This window comes from Oncorhynchus kisutch, linkage group LG24, assembly GCF_002021735.2.
Source record: "Oncorhynchus kisutch isolate 150728-3 linkage group LG24, Okis_V2, whole genome shotgun sequence".
Taxonomy (NCBI): domain Eukaryota; kingdom Metazoa; phylum Chordata; class Actinopteri; order Salmoniformes; family Salmonidae; genus Oncorhynchus; species Oncorhynchus kisutch.
The window spans coordinates 12943425-12966925 of NC_034197.2; the positions used below are offsets into that span (position 1 = coordinate 12943425).

General features: G+C 40.5%; 1 protein-coding gene across 5 annotated transcripts; it reads left to right on the plus strand.

The window, feature by feature from the left end:
• The first annotated feature begins 444 nt into the window (after window positions 1–444).
• Window positions 445–22677, plus strand: LOC109869214 (membrane cofactor protein-like). Of its 5 annotated transcripts, XM_020459193.2 has the most exons (13): window positions 450–594; window positions 892–984; window positions 6537–6722; window positions 8329–8425; window positions 8898–8971; window positions 9063–9245; window positions 11755–11931; window positions 12192–12296; window positions 15114–15143; window positions 18896–18937; window positions 19426–19471; window positions 20046–20120; window positions 20686–22677. In XM_020459193.2, exons 2-12 carry the CDS (start codon window positions 906–908, stop codon window positions 20104–20106), a joined length of 1080 nt encoding a protein of 359 aa, XP_020314782.2. In that variant the 5' UTR covers window positions 450–594; window positions 892–905; the 3' UTR covers window positions 20107–20120; window positions 20686–22677. The 5 variants fall into 5 exon arrangements, with proteins under 5 accessions (XP_031659556.1, XP_020314782.2, XP_031659555.1 ...); XM_031803696.1 differs by lacking the exon at window positions 20046–20120 and having other exon boundaries at window positions 445–594; XM_031803695.1 differs by lacking the exon at window positions 19426–19471 and having other exon boundaries at window positions 461–594.
• Window positions 22678–23501: the final 824 nt, after the last annotated feature.

The following is a 23501-nucleotide window of genomic DNA, read 5'->3' on the forward strand; positions in this document are numbered from 1 at the left end:
GGCATCTAGCTAGTGAGGAATGTGCCATCTAATGCGTTGATAGCAGCAGTAGTACAGAACCATTGCTCATTTCATGGCTAAATTAGCAAATGACAAATAATATATAAAAATAACATACTTACTCATGATATACACTACTTTTGCCATGTAAGCCTACTTTGTAGTTAACGTTTAATTGAGAAGGTTTCGGGGAAAGTATTTCTGTCATCCCTCAAGATGGTTATCACATCAATTGGCGACACACAGTGATAGACAAATTGAGACCCCTGATCTAATACATCCACAGTGGGATTTCGACTGTTTATATTTATTGTAAATATAAATCATAATTGTATTTTATTTTTAAGTTATGTAACACCATTACAACCCTGTTTAGCATTTTCTTTGTCCAAATATGGCATTATTCCACTCTTTGGATTAGTTTACATGGGGAACTTGTATTTTGAAGGCCAACCGCAAATTCAACAATTCTCACGTGCTTCAAGACTGCCGCCAACCAGGAAATTCGCAAAATAAACGTTCATTTGCTGTTGCGAAACAGGCAGACAGAGCTGTCAGTTGAAGAAGTCGTAGCTAGACTACTTGTACAATAAGGTAAGACTATGAGTTTTCCTAATACTATAACTGATCATTATTGGACATTGTTATAGAAGAAAGTGCGATGTACGCAAACACAGTAGCTAGCTAACGTTAATTAGCCATGCTAGCTAGCTCGCATTCTCCAGTACCAGCTAGCTAATTTAGTTGTGCCTGTATTTTATTGTGAACACAGTGTGATTACGACAAGTGGATATTGAGAAATTCATCCGTATAAGAGGGGATACAATTTACAGTACAGATTATCAAGCAAACCAACCAATTCAGGAGATTGTGTGCTGCTGCTCGTTACAGGAAAAGAAGACGTCATGCAGCCCTCTAAAGACGTCTGTTGGTTCTTGACAATATGGATGGTCCACCTTGCCCTCATGGTTCTCACTGTTCAAGGTAGGGTCATCTACAAGCAGAACTCTATTTCTATGACTGCATGTTTTCATCCATTGGTTTGAAACTCTGGTTTGAAGCGTGTACCACATAGTTTCTAAACCCAGGGGCGCAACACTCCGAGGCTTCCGGGAACGCTTTTCATATAGACCAGGGTTTGAGAATAGTTGGGGAATACCAACATTAATTTCCTATTGACCCCCATTGTAAAATCGTCAACTTGGTCGTCATCGATTATTTGTGTTATACAGAAATAGCACAACATACCGATAGGCTCCAGTGTTGTTCAGGAGGAGTACATGAAGCCAGGTCAAAAATCCCAACCGATGGTTTGGGAAATAGAGCCAATGAAAAGACCCGAGGTAAAGTTCGTTTTATATTCGGACATTCAGACATTCAACATACATTAGCCAAAAAACATTTAAAATGGTAAAAATCAATAACTAATTCATTGATTGTCACAAACATAAAAATAGACATGGTTTATTCTATAAATGACTTTTTACAACCTGTTTTGAATACGAATTCCAGTTTTGATTTGTTGGAAATGTAAATCTTTAAAATGATATTTAAAGCTGTATAAATCATTAACTAATTCACCGTTTGTCACAAACATTAAACTATGTATGATTTATTCTAGAAAGGTTTAGCATACTTTTACAACCTTTGTTTTGTGTAAACATGACAGTTTTTGATAGAGGGCATGTGGTCAAAGTTCTAATGAGTCTGTTATACCCTATTAGAAGGGGCCTGGCAGAAAATGTGCATCTTAATTCAAATTAGATTACAGGGGGGAAAAAACCTACAGGATGAAGGGGTCATCAAAGAAGACCGGTTGGTGGATCAAGAGGACCAATAGGATCAACATGGACATCCCACAGTGGAGATAACGAAAACTAAGAGTGAACTATAACATACACTACAGTTCAAAAGTTTAGGGTCACTTAGAAATGTCCTTGTTTGTGAAAGAAAAGCAAAAACATTTTCCTTAAAATGACATCAAATTGATCAGAAATACAGTGTAGACATTGTTAATGTTGTAAGTGACTATTGTAGCTGGATACAGCTGAGTTTTAATGGAATGTCTACATAGGCGTACAGAGGCCCGTTATCAGCAACCATCACTCCTGTGTTCCAATGGCATGTTGTTAGCTAACCCACGTTTACCATTTTAAAAGGCTCATTGATCATGAGAAAACCCTTTGCAATTATGTTAGCACAGTTAAACTGTTCTGATTTTAAAGAAGCAATAAAACTGGCCTTCTTTAGACTAGTTGAGTATCTGGAGCGTCAGCATTTGTGGGTTCGATTACAGGCTCAAAATGGCCAGAAACAAAGCACTTCTTCTGAAACTCGCCAGTCTATTCTTGTTCTGAGAAATGAAGGCTATTCCATGTGAGAAATTGCCAAGAAACTGAAGATCTCGTACAACGCTGTGTACTACTCCCTTCACAGAACAGCGCAAACTGACCAAAAAAATAACTACTGGCCCAAATCAGCACTACATAATTCAGCAGGGAGGTGTGCAACTACCACACAATTATACCCATTATACTAGTGGATATCCCTTTCAATTCACATTCCTTGCAGAAAGAACTATTTGCAAACCTTTTAAAACATCTAGAAAGACAGTCGTCTTAGAAAGGTATTTATACTTTTTAAAAGACATACTTTATGTGGATGAAAGAATTCTGCCAGTGTTTTAATGTCCTATTTTTATATATTTTTAACTCTAAATATCAACTCTAATATCAACTCTAAATATCCAAGTGAGCCTTGGGGATCAGATTTACCATTATACCCATTGATCAAACGTATAACAGACAGACACTGCTCAAAAGGAGTTGTCTGTGATATCTAGACTCACCACTTTACTAGGTTCACCACCCTATTCACGATAATAAATTGCTCCTACATACACCAAGTCTCGTGGTCTTGGCTTGCTAGACACTAAAGCATGCAGAGAAGTATTCAGGTATTATGTTACTGTTTATTAGAACTGTAGAATGTGCAAAATGACAGCACAGTCTGATGGTCTTTTGTAACTCAGAACCTGTTGGCTGGGGTTGGAGTAGCCAGGAGGAAGGCATGGCCAGCCGTTGAGAAATGCTTATTGAAATTCTCAATTATAGTGGATTTATCGGTGGTGACAGTGTTTCCTATCCTCAGTGCAGTGGGCAGCTGGGAGGAGGTGTTCTCAGTAAAAGTCCATGGAGAATAAGGAGTGGCTTACGTCTGGCCACTACCATAAATGCCTGATTGGTGGAGTGCTGCAGAGATTGTTGTCCATCCTGCATCTGTGCACAAACTCAATTTAACCTTGCACTACTTCTAAACAATGTCAACTTTGGCAAACGTCTATGAAACTTAGTACACTGTGTTCGTAATGGATTATAGTTTTGGGAACATAAAAATGTGTTGATCAGATGTTTCATTGATGAGAAAATGTGCAGAACGTCAGCCCAGTTTCACTCCTGGCTTTCTGTCCGACTCCCACACGCTACCACAAGAACTGGTCCCGAACCCAACCACAGTCCTGCAGTTATTTTAGGTGTACAGTACCAGTCACGTTTTAGAACACCTAGCCATTCAATGGTTTTTCTTTTTGTATTATTTTCCACATTGTAAATTAATCGTGAAGACATCAAAACTATGAAATAACACATGGAATCATGTAACCACATTTTTTTAAATAAAAATATATTTTATATTCAAATAGCCACCCTTTGCCTTGATGACAGCTTTGCACACTCTTGGCATTCTCTCAACCAGCTTCATGGGGTAGTCACCTGAAATGCATTTCAATTAACGGGTGTGTCTTGTTCATTTTGTCAAATGTATTTTCTTAATGCGTTTGAGCCAATCAGTTGTGTTGTGACAAGGTAAGGGTGGTATTCAGAAGATAGCCCTATTTGGTAAAAGACCATGTCCATATTATGGCAAGAACGGCTCCGATAAGCAAAGAGAACCATTAGTCCACCATTACTTTAAAACATGAAGGTCAGTCAATCCGCAAAATGTCAAGAACTTTGAAAGTTTCTTCAAGTGCAGTCGTAAAAACCATCAATTGCTATGATGAAACTGGCTCTCATGAGGACTGCCACAGGAAAGGAAGACCCAGAGTTACCTCTGCTACAGAGGATAAGTTCATTAGTTATCAGCCTCAAATTGCAGCCCAAATAAATGCTTCAGAGTTCAAGTAACAGACACATCTGAACATCAACTTTTCAGAGGAGACTGCATGAATCAGTCCTTTATGGTTGAATTGCTGCAAAGAAACCACTGTTAAAGGACACCAATAAAGAAACACAAGCAATGGACATTAGACCGGTTGAAATCTGTCCTTTGGTCTGATGAGTCCAAATTTTGCAATTATTTTTTTTGGGTTCCAACCGCCGTGTCTTTGTGAGACGCAGAGTAGGTGAATGGTTGATTTTCGCATGTGTGTTTCCCACCATGAAGCATGGTGGTGGTGTGGGCGTGCTTTGCGGGTTACACGGTCTGTGTTTTATTTAAAATTCAAGGAACACTTAAACGGCATGGCTACCACTGCATTCTGCAGCGATACACCATCCCATCTGGTTTGCGCTTATTTTTTATTTAACCATTATTTAACTAGGCAAGCTTAGTGGGACTATCCATTTGTTTTTCAACAGGACAATGACCCAAAACACACCTCCAGGCCGTGTAAGGGTTATTTGACCTTCTGACCAAGGAGAGTGATGGAGACTGTATCAGATGACCTGGCCTCCACATTCATCTGACCTCAACCCAATAGAGATGGTTTGGGAAGAGTTGGACTGCAGAGTGAAGGAAAAGCAGCCAACAAGTGCTCAGCATATGTGGGAACTCCTTCAAGACTGTTGGAAAAGCATTCCAGGTGAAGCTTGTTGAGAGAATGCCAAGTGGGTGCAAAGCTGTCATCAAGGCAAAGAGTGGCTACTTTGAAGAATATAAAATATATATTTTTTATCAAATTAAACTTTCTTCTTTCGCATACTCAAGTGGCCTATTTTAGGACGCAAATATGGGTATTCAGACACGGCCGGTGTCTACTGGTGTCCTAGCTAGCTTCTTCTGCAGGGTTTATCAGTGGTTGGCATCCAACGTTATGTACTGGAGCACCCCCAATAGAAGTATAAAGAGGAGTTCCATACAGAGATGCCCACATGCAGGAAAGCCCTTACTTACGAGCCGCAATTACGCCCTTCTCGACCGGGTTAGAAATTTGGCAAGTCTGTGAAGTGAAAAATTCGAAAGGCAACCTAGATTCGAGCCAATGTCTTTCTATAGCTGAGCCTGTCATTAACTACAACCGTGTGAAAGTGACACTGACACGTTAACATTTTTGTTAAGAACAACTTTATATGGAGTAGCAGTGCCTTTTCATTTGACGGCCTGCACTTGTAGACCCGACGAGGCGTTTCTTCGCGTGAGCTATGCTAGCTAACGTTGCCATGACATTGCTTGAATGTTTTTTTTTTTTTAACCTTTTATTTAACTAGGCAAGTCAGTTAACAATTTACAATGACGGACGACGCTGGGCCAATTGTTGCCCGCCCTATGGAACTCCCAATCCCGGCCAGTTGTGATGCAGCCTGGATATCTTCATACTGTCTTTGCTTATACCCTCTATGGTTTGAATCATTGTCTCATGTCAGATTGCGTGACGGCCGTCTGCACTGATAGTGTACTGAAATTCTATCTAATAACACAAATTAGTTTTCGTTATAGTTAATGTTCTGATTAGTGTGCCGAATTCTGCAGCACAGATAACGGTTCTAGCTGCGACGTCATCGCGTTGGCCAAACGTTACAAAGCAGTGAGACAGTGCCACAGTCAGATGCATGATGATTTCTAAGAACAGTCCCGTATCTTTAGTGGCATACAACTTCATCAACAAGCTGGCAAACTAGCTACCGTAATGGTCATTCAAACAAGCTAGCACAAGGCTGCTAGCTGGGGCAAGAGGAGCTGATCAAGCATGTCTTTCTGTAGGAGCCAGCAAAGAAAGAAATTCTGGTCTACTTAACGGGGTGGGTCTCCTATAGACACCAATGCAATAGTAACTGAGTCTGATCTACTTAGTTCATTTGCCTTTAATTGAACCAGAAAAAAAACTGTGGGGTGTCTCGCTTCCACTTCCGTCTCCCGTAACCAGTGCGTTATATCTGCGTGATTTTCAAAACTAAGAACTAGTGTTTGGAAAATGAGCAAAATCTCAATATAAGAGATTTTGAGCATTCAAGACAGCTCAAAACTAAAATTTTGGACTTTGAAACCCACTGTAGAAAAATGAGCTCCGAGCTTCCTACTTGGAATAATCGACCAATAGGAAACTCTACGCATAACACGTATGTAAATGTTAACCCTTCGAGTGTATTAGTTGTCTTGAAAGCACCATGAGTTCCACATTTAGTTAGACACATGGCTCCTGGCAACTGCGTGTCGGGTTAGAATGACCCCATCTGACATGAGACAATGTGGGTTTTGAAGGTGTTGTCTCCAGTATTTGTCCAAACTTGGTCATTCAATTTTGTCTCCTTTGTTTTCAGGTCAAGACTGCTCCAAACCCATACCGTTAGAAGGGTCAAACATGGTTTTTACATCAACTCAAGAGACATTTGGAGATGGAACAAAAGCAAATTTTGATTGTTCAACTGGATATATCCGTGCAGGAGGGTCTCGATCAGTCACCTGTACTGCTGGCGTGTGGAGTACAGTGACAATGACATGCGAATGTAATTCCAATAATTGTATTTTTTATTGTGCTAAAAAGTTAGGCCATATTCCTGTAAATGTTTTTAGTCCTAAAAATAAATAGTCGCCCACTCTATATAAGCTCCCAGTAATTTATTGGGTAAACCACCAATGTTTCAGTATCACTGAGCCTTCTTCAGGGTAATATCATGAATGCTTGAACCAGGGCTTCGCTCAGTAAATGTTTACATTCTGGAGCGTTCAATTAAAGGAAACGGTGCTGTACGGAACGACCTGTTGAAAAACGTGGAGGGGTTGGGGAGCCTTGTCATCGTGGCTCTGTCCTTTTTAAATACGTCACTCATTGCTTCAAGCCACACCTCGCCACACGGGAGCAAATGTACCTCTGTTCAAGAGCGATTTGGGGAAACGTGTCGTTCAGCACAAACCGTTCTGCAATGTAGCAACCGTTCAAGCGAACTGAGCGCACCTCAGACTATATAGACAAACAGTTTGTGCAACCAATGACAATAGTGAGGTGTGTCATAATCTAAAAATCCCTGTTAGTGGTGTCATCTCATGCAAGACGCATGGAGGAATCTATCTCCTCACCTGTCCATGTGGGAAAACCCATGTAGGACAAGGGGGGGGGGGGGGGGGGGGGAATTAAAACAACGCATAGCTAAACACCGCAGCTCAATCAGGTGCAAGAACATTGACTACCCAGTAGCAGCTCACTTTGTTTGAGCTAACCATCCTATTTCTTCCCTCAAATACAAAAGAGGTATCGAGCATGTTCCCCTACCAAGGAGAGGAGGTAACATTGAGACCCTACTACTACAGAGGGAGGCCTACTGGATCTCCTATACAAAAAATACTAGTGGTCTGAATGTTGACTTGGACCTCGGGCCCTTTTTAATGAACAGGTCCCCCTTTCTTTATGACCAGGTCTGCTAAATGAACGTATTCTTTCCACAGCTTATCAGCATGCACCCAAGATGTTCCCTGGTAGAGATGCTTATTATGCATTGTGTTTGAACCAAAGGATTGCATGTGACTAAGATGAAATTAATTGGAAACAATTAAATCTATATATGAAATAGTAAAATGCATTTTCGTGTTAATACTATGTACAATATCTAATCATGTTGTAATATGATGAGAACAATAGCCTAATATATTTAACATGCTGTAAAATATTGTCTTTTAACAGTAACTTTTCCATCCTCAGCACCCTAATTACTATGACATACCCCTCACTAGTCATTGGTTGCATTAATTGCACTGGTTGTTTATATAACCTGTTCAAGCATTCATGATATTACCCTGAAGAAGGCACAGTGATCTAGAAATGTTGGTTTACCCAATAAATTGCTGGGAGCTTGTGTATACAGTGTGCAACTCTTTTATTTATTTTTATAGCCTATAGTTTACTCGCTGTTAGTCTGCACCTCCTAACTCTTTTGGGTATGCACCAGCTCATGCTTTTCACTAAACAGTTTTTACCCACCCACTCACAACTTTGCCACTCCATGTCATGTTTGGCATATGACACAGAGTGGCAAGGAGTGGAATGTTGGCACAAAACAGGTCAGACTAGCCTACATTTCCTCCGTACATGACTCTTTTTCTTTATGGTTGTTTCAGTAAGGCCGTGTGGCTCACCAGGAGAAGTGATGAACGGCCGATATAATCTCTCAGGGGTTCTGTTTGGCGCCAGGGCTGTTGCTTTCTGTGACACTGGGTCAGTGCAAGGCTATTTGCCTCATATATATCTGTCTCTGTCTGTCTCATAGGGCTGAACCATAGAGAGCGCACTCATCTTTGTATCTGTGCCATTATAGCATCTGTAACCACTACGTTTTAAAGTTGTCAATTTTTATTCTTCTTCACTGGGCTCCCAACTCATAGGAATCCCCACCCAGTAGGCTATTTTCAAATGCTGGAAGCCCTTATTGGCAATGTCCATGATGAGTTTATCTTCATGGGCTGAACTGAGTGGTTTGACATTTCAACTGTCAATTTGTAGGCCTAATTTTATGATTTCCAGATGGCCCTTATTCAAACTTCACCTCCCTAAAAGCTGAAGGAAATGTTTCATGTTTAGCCTATGATCTTCCTTTACTATCTTGCTTAAGGTCAGAGCCGTCTCTGTTGTAACCCTTGCTATCCTTAAAGCAATACTCCAAATACTGTCTAATCTTTCTCTTTTTCAGCTATATGCTTGTGGGCAACGGTGTAAGGAACTGTATGGTAGACGGCTGGGATGGCAGAGTTCCTGTATGTGAAGGTTAGTCAAGTGAAAATAACTATCTTAAACAGTTCTATGCTTGTGCCAAGATCAAAACTGTTCATAACTGCTGTTGTGTTCTACTCTGCAGTGGTGAAGTGTGGAAAGCCCCCCACCATTGTCAACGGTGGACTTGTTATCCCACCTGATGAAGAGTACCACTATAGAAGTGTTGTGGAATATAGCTGTGAGAAGGAATTCACTCTGGTTGGAACTAAATCCATAGTCTGTGAAAAGGACGGAGAATTCCAGCCAGCTCCACCGGAGTGTAAAAGTAAGTTGAAAGCTTGCCTTTTTCCCCCCTTCTGTTTTAAACAGTCATAATTATGGTTGTTGACAAGACAGAACTGTTCGTATGAACTGTTCACACTGATAAGATATTGTAATCAGATTACAGATACTTTTGAAAACTAGATTACTTCTTGCATTATTTGACTTCAGAAAGTATTCAACTAGAGGTCGACCGATTAATCGGAATGCCCGGTTAAATAGGGCCGATTTCAAGTTTTCATAACAATCGGTAATTTTGGACGCCTATTTTATTTATTTTTTACACCTTTATTTAATCTTTATTTAACTATGCAAGTCAGTTAATAACACATTCTTATTTTCAATGACGGCCTAGGAACGGTGGGTTAACTGCCTTGTTCAGGGTCAGAACGACAGATTTTTACCTTGTCAGCTCAGGGATTCAATCTTGCAACCTTACGGTTAACTAGTCCAACGCTCTAACCACCTTCCTCACGAGGAGCCGGCCTGTTACGCGAATGCAGTAAGAACCCACGGTAAGTTGCTAGCTAGCATTAAACTTAATCAATCATAATCACTAGTTATAACTAAACATGGTTGATGATATTACTAGTTTATCTAGCGTGTCCTGCGTTGCATATAATTGATGCTGTGCGCATTCGCGAAAAAGGACTGTTGTTGCTCTGTACCTAACCATAAACACCAATGCTTTTCTTCAAATCAATACACGGTACACGTATATATTTTTAAACCTGCATATTTAGCTAAAAGAAATCCAGGTTAGCAGGCAATATTAATCAGGTGAAATTGTGTCACTTCTCTTATGTTCATTGCACGCAGAGTCAGGGTGTATGCAACAGTTTGGGCCGCCTGGCTCATTGCGAACTAATTTGCCAGAATTTTACGTAATTATGACATAACATTGAAGGTTGTGCAATGTAACAGGAATATTTAGACTGATAGATGCCACCCGTTAGATAAAATACGGAACGGTTCCGTATTTCACTGAAAGAATAAAAGTCTTGTTTTCGAGATGATAGTTTCCGGATTCGACCATATTAAGGACCTAAGGTTCGCATTTCTGTGTGTTATTATGTTATAAGTAGTCTATGATTTGATAGAGCAGTCTGACTGAGCGATGGTAGGCACCAGCAGGCTCATAAGCATTCATTCAAACAGCACTTTTGTGAGTTTTGCCAGCAGCTCTGCTGTTTATTACTTCAAGCCTATCAACTCCCGAGATTAGTGCCTTTCAGAACATCCAATAGTCAAAGGTATATGAAATACAAATGGTATAGCGAGAAATTGTCCTATAATTCCTATAACTACAACCTAAAACTTCTTACCTGGGAATATTGAAGACTCATGTTAAACGTAACCAACAGCTTTCATATGTTCTCATGTTCTGAGCAAGGAACTTAAACGGTAGCTTTCTTACATGGCACATATTGCACTTTTACTTTGTTCTCCAACACTTTGTTTTTTCATTATTTAAACCAAATTGAACATGTTTCATTATTTATTTGAGGCTAAATTGATTTTATTGATGTATTATATAAGTGTTCATTCAGTATTGTTGTAATTGTCATTATTACAAATACATTTTAAAAAATTGGCCGATTGATCGGTATCGGCTTTTTTGTCCTCCAATAATCGGCATCGTGTTGAAAAATCATAATCGGTCGACCTCTAGATTCAACAACTTTCTGTTTTCTCAATGACATTCAATTCAGCTTTGAAAAACGGCGCAAGTTTTAAGTTTGTTCCACCAGAGCGAGTCTGACCATAAGTCAGAGACCACTATGATGACACCCCAAATGCGTTTGATGGATCCTTTGTCTACTTCTAATGCCTCTTAAGGGAAAAGTAATCCGATTACATTACTGCGTTTGAGTATTCCAAAGGTTATGTTACTGATTTACAATTTTGGACAGGTAACGGATTATATTTAGAAATGAACCTACCCAGTCCTGTCCACTACACAATCATGAGCAAGGTCACGGTCCAGATGATAAAATAAGTGTATAAATATCACAGTATCCAGCCTGATAATACAGATGTACATGAGACAGCCTAAGGAGCGGTCTGAACAGTGCACACCCTAATGCAGGGCTGCCCAACCCTCTTCCTGGAGCTCTACAGTCCTGTGGGTTTTCAGTCCAACCCTAATTTAACACACCTGATTCTACTTATTAGCTTCGCAACAAGATCTTAGCTAGCTGAATCAGATATGCTAAATTAGGGTTGGACTGAAGACTTACTGGACAGTAGATCTCCAGGAAGAGGTATGTGCAGCCCTGCCCTAATGTGTACTATACACTTAAAACCATGATGCGACATTGAGCACAGGGGAAATTAGTTACAAAAAGATAGCCTATTTATTGAAAAGATTAGTTGCATAATATACATAAATAGGTGGTTATAACAACATTGTGTATATTGCTTCAAGTAGCCTAAAACCAACAAATAAGAGACTTGGGACACCTTTACTTCACAACCATAGAGAATAAACATCTCTTTGTTTACATCTGCAGTGGTTTCATGTCCTGCTCCTGTTGTTGAGAATGGCGTTAGGATTCAAGGTCGTCTGCCCCCCTACCAGCACAAGTCTTTTGTGATGTATAAGTGCAACGATGGATATAAGATGATGGGAGAGGCCAGTCTGACATGTGAAATAGAAGGCTGGTCAGCTTCTATTCCCACATGCAAAGGTAAGACTTGTTTCAGTGTTTGTTATTTAACACACTTTATCCTGTATTTTGGATCAGATATTTTGTGCATCATTTGGTATTTAGTGCCAGATGACCAATGTGTCAGCAAACAGACTTTCTGAATTGAATTGATCTCATATAAACATATAGAGAATATTTTGATAAGACAATATGGTATGTGGAGGGATAACAACAGTACATTGATGTGACAGACTGGACAAGAATAGTTATTGGCCTAATTGAATTGCATGCCTTTATAGCCCTTCCGACGACAACAAAGCCCCCTACTACCACTACTACTACTACTACCACTACTACTACCACAACAGCTACTACCACTGCTTCAAAGAAAACCACAAACGAAGGTACAGTCCATTTTGATACTGCTTGGCACAATCCTAATCTAATTTTACAGTGAGCTACAAAAGTATTGGGATAGTGAACATTTTTGTTGTTTTGGATTTGAAATGATACAATGTCATAGAAATGATTGGTAAATAATGTATTGTGTCATTTTGGAGTCACTTTTATTTTAAATAAGATTTTTTATTTTTTTTTTACCCCTTTTTCTCCCCAATTTTGTGGTAGCCAATTGTTTTTAGTAGCTACTCTCTTGTCTCATCGCTACAACTCCCTTACGGGCTCGGGAGAGACTAAGGTTGAATGTCATGCGTCCTCCGATACACAACCCAACCAAGCCGCACTGCTTCTTAACACAGCGCGCATCCAACCCGGAAGCCAGCCGCACCAATGTGTCGGAGGAAACACCGTGCACCTGGCAACCTTGGTTAGCGCGCACTGCGCCCGGCCCGCCACAGGAGTCGCTGGTGCGCGATGAGACAAGGACATCCCTACCGGCCAAGCCCTCCCTAACCCAGACGACGCTAGGCCAATTGTGCGTCGCCCCACGGACCTCCCGGTCGCGGCCGGTTACGACAGAGCCTGGGCACAAACTCAGTCTCTGATGGCACAGCTGGCGCTGCAGTACAGCGTCCTTAACCACTACGCCACCCGGGAGGCCAAGAATATGTTTTTAAACACTTTTACATTCACGTGGATGCTACCTTGATTATATGGATAATCCTGAATGAAATGTGAAGAATGATACAATAACGGGAGGTTAGCACTGTGCGTCTTAATTGTTTCACTCGTCATTATTCACGATTCATTCAGGATTTTCCGTAGTCATGGTAGCATCCACATGAATGTAGAAACACTCCCTTTTGACAAAATCGCAATAATATTTTTGCACTAGTTGGTTGAACCTGCACGAAAACTCCTTCATATCTTGTTTTCCATCTTTTTAAATGGGAGCAAATTTGTTTTCAGCACTTTTATTTGACTGATCAACATTCGTTTTCTCATGGCTCTGGCGTCCCTCTGCAGCAGACATATGGTGAGCAATATCTTTGGGACATTGAATCGCAATAAAATCACAGTATCTAATCGCAATACGTATGGAATCTTGAGAATCGCAATACATATCGTATCGGCACCTAAGTATTGCGATATCGTATCGTGAGGTTGTTGACAATTCCCAGCCTCTCTCTGTCACACACACAAACTTGTCATAACACTAGAAGTACAATATTGTCTGACGCAGAGAACTAACTTAGTGAAAGATGTCCTCATTAGGGGCTTTCCCGCCTTCCATGTATACACAGTGTGTACCAGTCTAAAGTTTGGACATACCTACTCATTCCAGGGTTCTTTATTATTTTCTATATTGTAGAATAATAGTGAAGGTATCAAAACTATGGAATCATGTAGTAACCATAAAAGTGTTAAACAAATATTTTTGATGACAGCTTGGCACACTCTTGGCATTCTCTCAACCAGCGTTCTCCTGGCATCCACCAAACCCAAATTTGTCTGTCGGACTGGCAGGTGGTAAAGCGTGTTTCATCACTCGAGAGAACGCATTTCCACTTCTTCAGAGTTCAAAGGCGGTGAGCTTTACACAACTCCAGCCGACGCTTGGCGATTTTAGGCTTGTGAGCGGCTGCTTGGCCATGGAAACCCAGTTCATGAAGCTCCCGACAAACAATTCTTGTGCTGACGTTGCTTCCAGTGGCAGTTTGGAACTCTGTAGTGAGTGTTGCAACCGAGGACAAATGGTTTTACGCGCTTCAGCACTCGGAGGTCCCGTTCTGTGGGCTTGTGTGGCCTACCACTTTGCGTGTTGCTCCTAGACGTTCCCACTTCACAATAACAGCACTTACAGTTGAATGGGGCAGCGCTATCAGGGCAGAGATTTGACAAACTGCTTTGTTGGAAAGGTGGCATCCTATGACTGTGCCACGTTGAAGGTCACTGAGCTCTTCAGTTAGGCCATTCTGCTGTGTGTGTGTGTGGACCAGAAGTCCCCACAAGAATAGTAAACCAAAAATGTTTTGACCAACTGGGGACAGTTGGTTCCCAAAAGGTCAAATGCTATTTGTAGGGGGTTTAGGGTTAGAATTAGGATTAGGATTAGGAGATAGGGTTAAGGGTACAGGTTGGGGAAAATAGGATTTTGAATGGGACTGAATTGTATATCCCCACAAGGTTAGCTGTGCAAGACTGTGTGTGTGCGTGCTCGCCAGGACCAGACATGAGTGCTGCAGCTCTGTGGTAAAACATGATTATTTACTAGTATAACAACTGCCACCGTTAATGCCGTAAAGGTTGGATGATATTTTGGACAATGTTTTGTTGTTGCTTGTTACAACACTAAAATCAGCTTTCAAACAAGTTCTACTCAATGGCCGAGTCTACCAGCATCAATGGAGCATTCACGACCCATCCCCAGTCCATGTAGTGGGCGGGGATACCTGGCCGTACTTCTGAGTATGAACCTCAACTGTCGCAACATGAATGGAAATGGGTGTAGGTGAAAGCTGGTGGCGTTGATATTTGGCAGTCTCTGCCACGTACACAGGATTGCAGTGCATAGCCTCCAGATTGCGAGCCTGAACTAGGGCAAAGCAGTTGGCTAGGTACTGCTCTGTTTCAGCTGTCGTGGGAAGCCCAGCAGTTTGGAGAAGGAGGTGCTTTTCCTCTACCATTGAGTGCCACGTATACAGGGACCTTTTGAAGTGTTTGGATCCTTTTTTTTCTACATTTGATTTTTGTATAAATAAAGTATTTATTGTGTGTGAGTGTGCGCGCGCAAACCTTAATATCTCTTCTTTGTGTTACAGATCGCGTACCTGGTCCCCCTGATGCTAAAAGTAAGCGGTCACCCAGCTTTTACCTATTGATATTATAACAGTTAGCCCTCATCCGTACATGTTACAACAGTTAGCTCTCATCCGTACATGTTAGTACAGTGTATGATGTTACAACAGTTAGCTCTCATCCGTACATGTTACAACAGCTAGCTCTCATCCGTACATGTTAGTACAGTGTATGATGTTACAACAGTTAGCTCTCATCCGTACATGTTAGTACAGTGTATGATGTTACAACAGTTAGCTCTCATCCGTACATGTTAGTACAGTGTATGATGTTACAACAGTTAGCTCTCATCCGTACATGTTACAACAGTTAGCTCTCATCCGTACATGTTGTTACAACAGTTAGCTCTCATCCGTACATGTTAGTACAGTGTATGATGTTACAACAGTTAGCTCTCATCCGTACATGTTAGTACAGTGTATGATGTTACAACAGTTAGCTCTCATCCGTACATGTTACAACAGTTAGCTCTCATCCGTACATGTTAGTACAGTGTATGATGTTACAACAGTTAGCTCTCATCTGTACATGTTACAACAGCTAGCTCTCATCCGTACATGTTGTACAGTGTACAGTGCCTTGCGAAAGTATTCGGCCCCCTTGAACTTTGCGACCTTTTGCCACATTTCAGGCTTGAAACATAAAGATATAAAACTGTATTTTTTTGTGAAGAATCAACAAGTGGGACACAATCATGAAGTGGAACGACGTTTATTGGATATTAACTTTTTTAACAAATCAAAAACTGAAAAATTGGGCGTGCAAAATTATTCAGCCCCTTTACTTTCAGTGCAGCAAACTCTCTCCAGAAGTTCAGTGAGGATCTCTGAATGATCCAATGTTGACCTAAATGACTAATGATGATAAATACAATCCATCTGTGTGTAATCAAGTCTCCGTATAAATGCACCTGCACTGTGATAGTCTCAGAGGTCCGTTAAAAGCGCAGAGAGCATCATGAAGAACAAGGAACACACTAGGCAGGTCCGAGATACTGTTGTGAAGAAGTTTAAAGCCGGATTTGGATACAAAAAGATTTCCCAAGCTTTAAACATCCCAAGGAGCACTGTGCAAGCGATAATATTGAAATGGAAGGAGTATCAGACCACTGCAAGTCTACCAAGACCTGGCCGTCCCTCTAAACTTTCAGCTCATACAAGGAGAAGACTGATCAGAGATGCAGCCAAGAGGCCCATGATAACTCTGGATGAACTGCAGAGATCTACAACTGAGGTGGGAGACTCTGTCCATAGGACAACAATCAGTCGTATATTGCACAAATCTGGCCTTTATGGAAGAGTGGCAAGAAAACCATTTCTTAAAGATATCCATAAAAAGTGTCGTTTAAAGTTTGCCACAAGCCACCTGGGCGACACACCAAACATGTGGAAGAAGGTGCTCTGGTCAGATGAAACCAAAATTGAACTTTTTGGCAACAATGCAAAATGTTATGTTTGGCGTAAAAGCAACACAGCTCATCACCCTGAACACACCATCCCCACTGTCAAACATGGTGGTGGCAGCATCATGGTTTGGGCCTGCTTTTCTTCAGCAGGGACAGGGAAGATGGTTAAAATTGATGGGAAGATGGATGGAACCAAATACAGGACCATTCTGGAAGAAAACCTGATGGAGTCTGCAAGAGACTGGGACGGAGATTTCTTCCAACAAGACTGATCCAAAACATAAAGCAAAATCTACAATGGAATGGTTCAAAAATAAACATATCCAGGTGTTAGAATGGCCAAGTCAAAGTCCAGACCTGAATCCAATCGAGAATCTGTGGAAAGAACTGAAAACTGCTGTTCACAAATGCTCTCCATCCAACCTCACTGAGCTCGAGCTGTTTTGCAAGGAGGAATGGGAAAAAAATTCAGTCTCTCGATGTGCAAAACTGATGGAGACATACCCCAAGCGACTTACAGCTGTAATCGCAGCAAAAGGTGGCGCTACAAAGTATTAACTTAAGGGGGCTGAATAATTTTGCACGCCCAATTTTTCAGTTTTTGATTTGTTAAAAAAGTTTGAAATATCCAATAAATGTCGTCCCACTTGTTGATTCTTCACAAAAAAATACAGTTTTATATCTTTGTTTGAAGCCTGAAATGTGGCAAAAGGTCGCAAAGTTCAAGGGGGCCGAATACTTTCGCAAGGCACTGTATGATGTTACAACAGTTAGCTCTCATCCGTACATGTTACAACAGTTAGCTCTCATCCGTACATGTTACAACAGTTAGCTCTCATCCGTACATGTTACAACAGTTAGCTCTCATCCGTACATGTTACAACAGTTAGCTCTCATCCGTACATGTTACAACAGTTTGCTCTCATCCGTACATGTTACAACAGTTTGCTCTCATCCGTACATGTTACAACAGTTTGCTCTCATCCGTACATGTTACAACAGTTTGCTCTCATCCGTACATGTTACAACAGTTAGCTCTCATCCGTACATGTTACAACAGTTTGCTCTCATCCGTACATGTTACAACAGTTTGCTCTCATCCGTACATGTTACAACAGTTTGCTCTCATCCGTACATGTTACAACAGCTAGCTCTCATCCGTACATGTTGTACAGTGAGCTCTCATCCGTACATGTTACAACAGTTTGCTCTCATCCGTACATGTTACAACAGTTTGCTCTCATCCGTACATGTTACAACAGCTAGCTCTCATCCGTACATGTTGTACAGTGAGCTCTCATCCGTACATGTTACAACAGTGAGCTCTCATCCGTACATGTTACAACAGTGAGCTCTCATCCGTACATGTTACAACAGTTAGCTCTCATCCGTACATGTTACAACAGCTAGCTCTCATCCGTACATGTTGTACAGTGTATGATGTTACAACAGTGAGCTCTCATCCGTACATGTTACAACAGTGAGCTCTCATCCGTACATGTTACAACAGTGAGCTCTCATCCGTACATGTTACAACAGTTAGCTCTCATCCGTACATGTTACAACAGCTAGCTCTCATCCGTACATGTTGTACAGTGTATGATGTTACAACAGTTAGCTCTCATCCGTACATGTTACAACAGTTAGCTCTCATCCGTACATGTTGTACAGTGTATGATGTTACAACAGTTAGCTCTCATCCGTACATGTTACAACAGTTAGCTCTCATCCGTACATGTTACAACAGTTTGCTCTCATCCGTACATGTTGTACAGTGAGCTCTCATCCGTACATGTTGTACAGTGAGCTCTCATCCGGACATGTTGTACAGTGAGCTCTCATCCGTACATGTTACAACAGTTAGCTCTCATCCGTACATGTTACAACAGCTAGCTCTCATCCGTACATGTTGTACAGTGTATGATGTTACAACAGTTAGCTCTCATCCGTACATGTTACAACAGTTAGCTCTCATCCGTACATGTTGTACAGTGTATGATGTTACAACAGTTAGCTCTCATCCGTACATGTTGTACAGTGAGCTCTCATCCGGACATGTTGTACAGTGAGCTCTCATCCGTACATGTTACAACAGTGAGCTCTCATCCGTACATGTTACAACAGTTAGCTCTCATCCGTACATGTTACAACAGCTAGCTCTCATCCGTACATGTTGTACAGTGTATGATGTTACAACAGTTAGCGCTCATCCGTACATGTTGTACAGTGTATGATCTCTTTGATGGTTCAAGCAGTGTTTAGGCTATTTAGTGATGATTCATCTTCACTGCAAATTCATGATGGCATCTTCCTTCCCTCGTTTGTTTGTTTCTCTTACAGACCACACTTGGATCATATTAGGGAGTGTCCTAAGCGTACTTGGTAAGTTGCAGTGGATTATGACAGTAACAGTACAACATGGTGACCTGTTAAATCAAGTCATACCATCTTCTCCAAAACAAGTTCCAAGAATTGTATTATATTCCATCTTATGAAGACGAATGGGATAAGCAGTATTTTTTTTTTTTTTGGTTTTATGTTGAACATTTTCAAATCTAGTCATCATGCAACAATGTTGACTCAATAATTTATTTTCTAGCACATGCTCACCAATGTATTTTTATTACCTAGGTAGTATTCTGTTCAAGCCTTTTCTTGCAGGACAGACATGAAGTTATTTGTAATACTTTTCTATTGTTACTGGTATACAAACCTATAACAATACCCCTTTCTGTTGACATCCCATTATTTATTAATGTTCACAGTAAGTTGGAGGAATGTTGTGGTTTTAAACTCTATACAAGTAAAAATGAACTACTTCATATGTTAAACAAAATAATACCTTATAAACGTCTCCTTTTTCTTTCTAGTCGTTGGTTGTATTATAGTATTTATAACCTACAAATATAAAGCACGGTAAGAAATTCTTATTTCATTAACTAACATCCAATCAAGGCTTGTTTCCTGTCATGGCTCCTCCCTCTTTTCTTTGTGCTCACTAAAACAACTGTTGTTCAGTTTCGTGTGTTCTTTTGAGTTCTTGCTGCTGTTATAGCCACCTATGCTGCTTCAGCTAAATGCTGCATGCTTTATATTTGCAAAGCTTTCTGGTGTTTAACATCAATATACACACACCAGCCACAGTAGTGGAGCTGCAAAGTAAATGCAATGGCCATTTTGTCCCAGAAATCTTCTAGTGTTCTTAAACATTGAGCTAGTTGGTGTGTCTGTTGTTGAAGAGGTCCAGAGGGGTTGTCACACACATGGCAGGCAAGGGTGGCAGATTGATGAGACCAATGGGTTTGGCCTAGTCTGGTATCCATAACATTCCACTCACCACTCCGTGCCATATAGCAAACCGTTTGGCATATGACATGCGGCAAGGACTGGCTTGTTTGCACAAAGCACGTCTGAGTTCCATGCTAGGTTTGGCCTCCTGGTCACACAGAAATACAGACATGGTGACCAGTGCTCGACTTTTGTGTTACAGCTCTCGAGTTGGATACTCAGGAAATGTGGCCACTAGTAACTCTGAAGACAGAGAGTTGTAGCACCCTTGGCCACGGTAAGAAGATGGACTTCTGAGCTCACCGTTTTGATTTAATTTTATATAATAAGAAGTCGCCGTTCCAATTCATCCCAAAGGTGTTCGATGGGGTTGATGTCAGGGCTCTGTGCAGGCCAGTCAAGTTCTTCCACACCGATCTCAACAAGCCATTTTTGCATGGACCTCGCTTTGTATTAAAATAAGATGGAATAAAAAAAAATATGGGTGATGTGATTGCGTATGGTTTAGCAGTGAAATGCTAAATGTATTTATTTTGATGGGTGAGCATCACTGAGCTCTTCAGTAAGGACATTGTACTACCAATGTTTGTCTATGGAGATTGCATGACTGTGTGCTCGATTTTATACACCTGTCTGCAACGGGTGTGGCTGAAATAGCCAAATCCTCTAATTTGAAGGGGTGTCCACATACTTTTCAATCTATATTGTATGTGTCAAAGTCCAACAGATTTATCCCGTTTATGTTCCACAGGTCCACCCATCCACACAGAATGTGTGGAAATATATGTGAAATGTATTTTCTGGGGTTGTCTTATCTGTATTTTTTTTGTTTTCTTTTTCAGTACCAAGTCTTCTGATTTGCTTTAGTCTCCTCTTGCATCCTTGAGAAGGGAGTCACAGTGAACATGCTGCTGTGATTTAATGCACTACCCTCCTGCTTATGAATGTAGCAGCCCCTCCCAAACACCGGGTTCATATCCTTTCAAAGGAAGTTTTATTACGTGATTGTTTAGAAACCTCATGATGAAGAATGAATTGGTTCACTCTCATTTGGAAGCTTGTGCTTAATGAGTGGCCTAACCTGATTATTCAAAAAACTATTTGTTTCCAGTGTACTTCACAAATATCTCTCTCTCTTTAGCCTGTTTTATCTCATTGCCAACATTCTTAGTTACAATTCTCCCCTTTAGGGCAATCCTGCATCACAAAGCCAGTTTTACACCCTTTGAAATAAAGAATTTGAAGGAAATCATATTTATTAAAATGTCCATTAAGATTCCCCTGTGTATTTATTTGGATAGTGAAGCTAAAACTTGGCTCTGTACTGAAAAACAGCTTGTATCCTAAGGCGATCAGATTCCTGATCAGCCAACAACCATCTCCTGTAGTTAGAGTAGTAAGTAGTACTCCTCGAGTAAGTAAGAGACAAAACACACACAAGCTCACACACCTCATACACGTAGTCGCCATACTCACATATATACACATACATACCAGTGGAGCCTCCTCAGAGGAGGAAGGGGAGGACCATCCTTAGTGAATGTATTCTTTTTCAAATAGAGACATTAAAGAGGTTATCCTCTTTAGATAAAACTATACTAAATATATTCACGTCATGCAATTATTTATATATACACACACTGTTTTGCACTGAAGGTCTACAGAAGCCGCAACAACAAAATGGTGTAGCCCGAGGACAACTACTTTCTGTCCTCTGGGGTACATTGACTTCAATTATGATATGATGGTTTGCCTGGTTGTGATTGATTGTCCACACGTGAAGGGAAAAGGTGAGAGGAGGAGCGTGCGTAGATGCGAGATGATGATAATAATGAAAGGGTTCGTGCTGTTTGTATGTGGCGGCTATGAAAATGAACTGTTTGCGTGTGATCAGGTCTATTCATTCTGACAATTCTGTTTAAAAAAAAATCTAAGACGGAAGCAAACTGAACAAAGTGGGAATAAACATACCTGAATTGTGTTCAATATAAACTGTTTTGCAACTGTTGGACTAATGATCACATCCTAGATCAGCTAGATGCAGGCAAGAGTGTGCAAAGCGGTATTGAATGTGTCAATGTCTGTCACCTTGATTACTCGAATTTCTCTTGACCCGTGCGCCTACTTTGTAAACTTACATTCATAGGCTAGGTTGTAGCAACATCATGATGGGTATAGGGGAAAATTGAGAATCACGTTGTAGCCTAAACCTATTGCTGTCACATTGAACAAGGTGAATGGAATATGAATTAGTCATCCAATATGCTGTAATAGAAATAAGGACATGCTCGCACATAAAAAAATAATTCTTCCCTCATCTTAAATGGCACAGACCACCACTGATATACACACACACACAGCCAACGCTGCTGTCCCATGTATATAGAGACATTAAACACTGGACCATTTATTTTATACTGTTTTCACCCTGTGTGTTCATATACTGTATTCTTCACATTGCTCATTCTAATAGATCTACTGTGCATTGCATTGTTGCTACACTGTTTTGCACACCGCCTGTATTTATCAACTGATTTCTTGACATAGTTCACTGTAATAAATCTACTGCTGTACATATCATTCTTAGTGTGTGTGTGTGTGTGGTATATATTGGTTTATATACACAGATTGAATTTGGATGACTGATTAGTCTTATTTGGGTTGTTAACTAGATTCATCCTGTCATTTGTGATTTCTTGTTTCAAATTTGTTCTTATTTGTGTACTTGCTTGACATTTTTTTACTGTTAGAAGCCAGTAACACAAGCATTTCGATGTACCTGCGATAACATCTGCTAAACTGTGTATGCGACCAATAAACTTGGATTTGATCTATCTAGTCCCCCCATTTCAAGGTGTCATAAGTATTTGGACAAATTAATTTGTGTGTTAAAGATATGGCGACTACTAAGTATTTTTTTTAACTTCCTGCTTTGGACTGGATGTGTCGACGTGTAGTTCATACATTCATAATCTATGAGCAGAATTACTGTTTTACCTCAATAATCCAAGAAATCCCTAGTTTTGAAAGCAACAGTTTTTCTGGGAGATGTGCATTTTCCTCCACGTGAGCCAGCCCCCTACCAATTCAAGTTCAACCAATGAGCTTCAGCCCCTCGCCATATCAGTGACAGCTAGCAAGATGCACATGATGCACCCACAGCAGAGCAAGAGAGAGCAATGATGTGGTGTACAAATGTGTCATTTTCAGGGAAGTGTTTTTGCTTGTGAGTGCTACTTCAGAACTATTGGTTAAAAAGTATACAAAAGTACTGGAGAATCGCTTTGAAAGTAGTCATGTTTTTTGGATGCATTTGATGTTTGTTTTTGTCTCGGATTATGTTGTGCCCAATCGAAAATATATATATTTTTTTTCCAAGACAAGAATATCTAACCACTTGGATGCTACCGTGATTATGGATAATCAAGAATGAATCTTGAATATCAAATAAAATTGTATTTGTCACATGCTTTGTAAATAACAAGTGCAGACTAACTGCTTACTTATGGGCCCTTCCCAACAATGCAGAGAGAAAAATAATAACACCATGAATAAACACAATGATAAAAGAGAAAACAGGGGGAACCTAGTCAGCTGTACAACTGAAAAGTGTCTTCCGCATTTAATCCAACCCCGATTACTTGATGTAGGAGGAAAA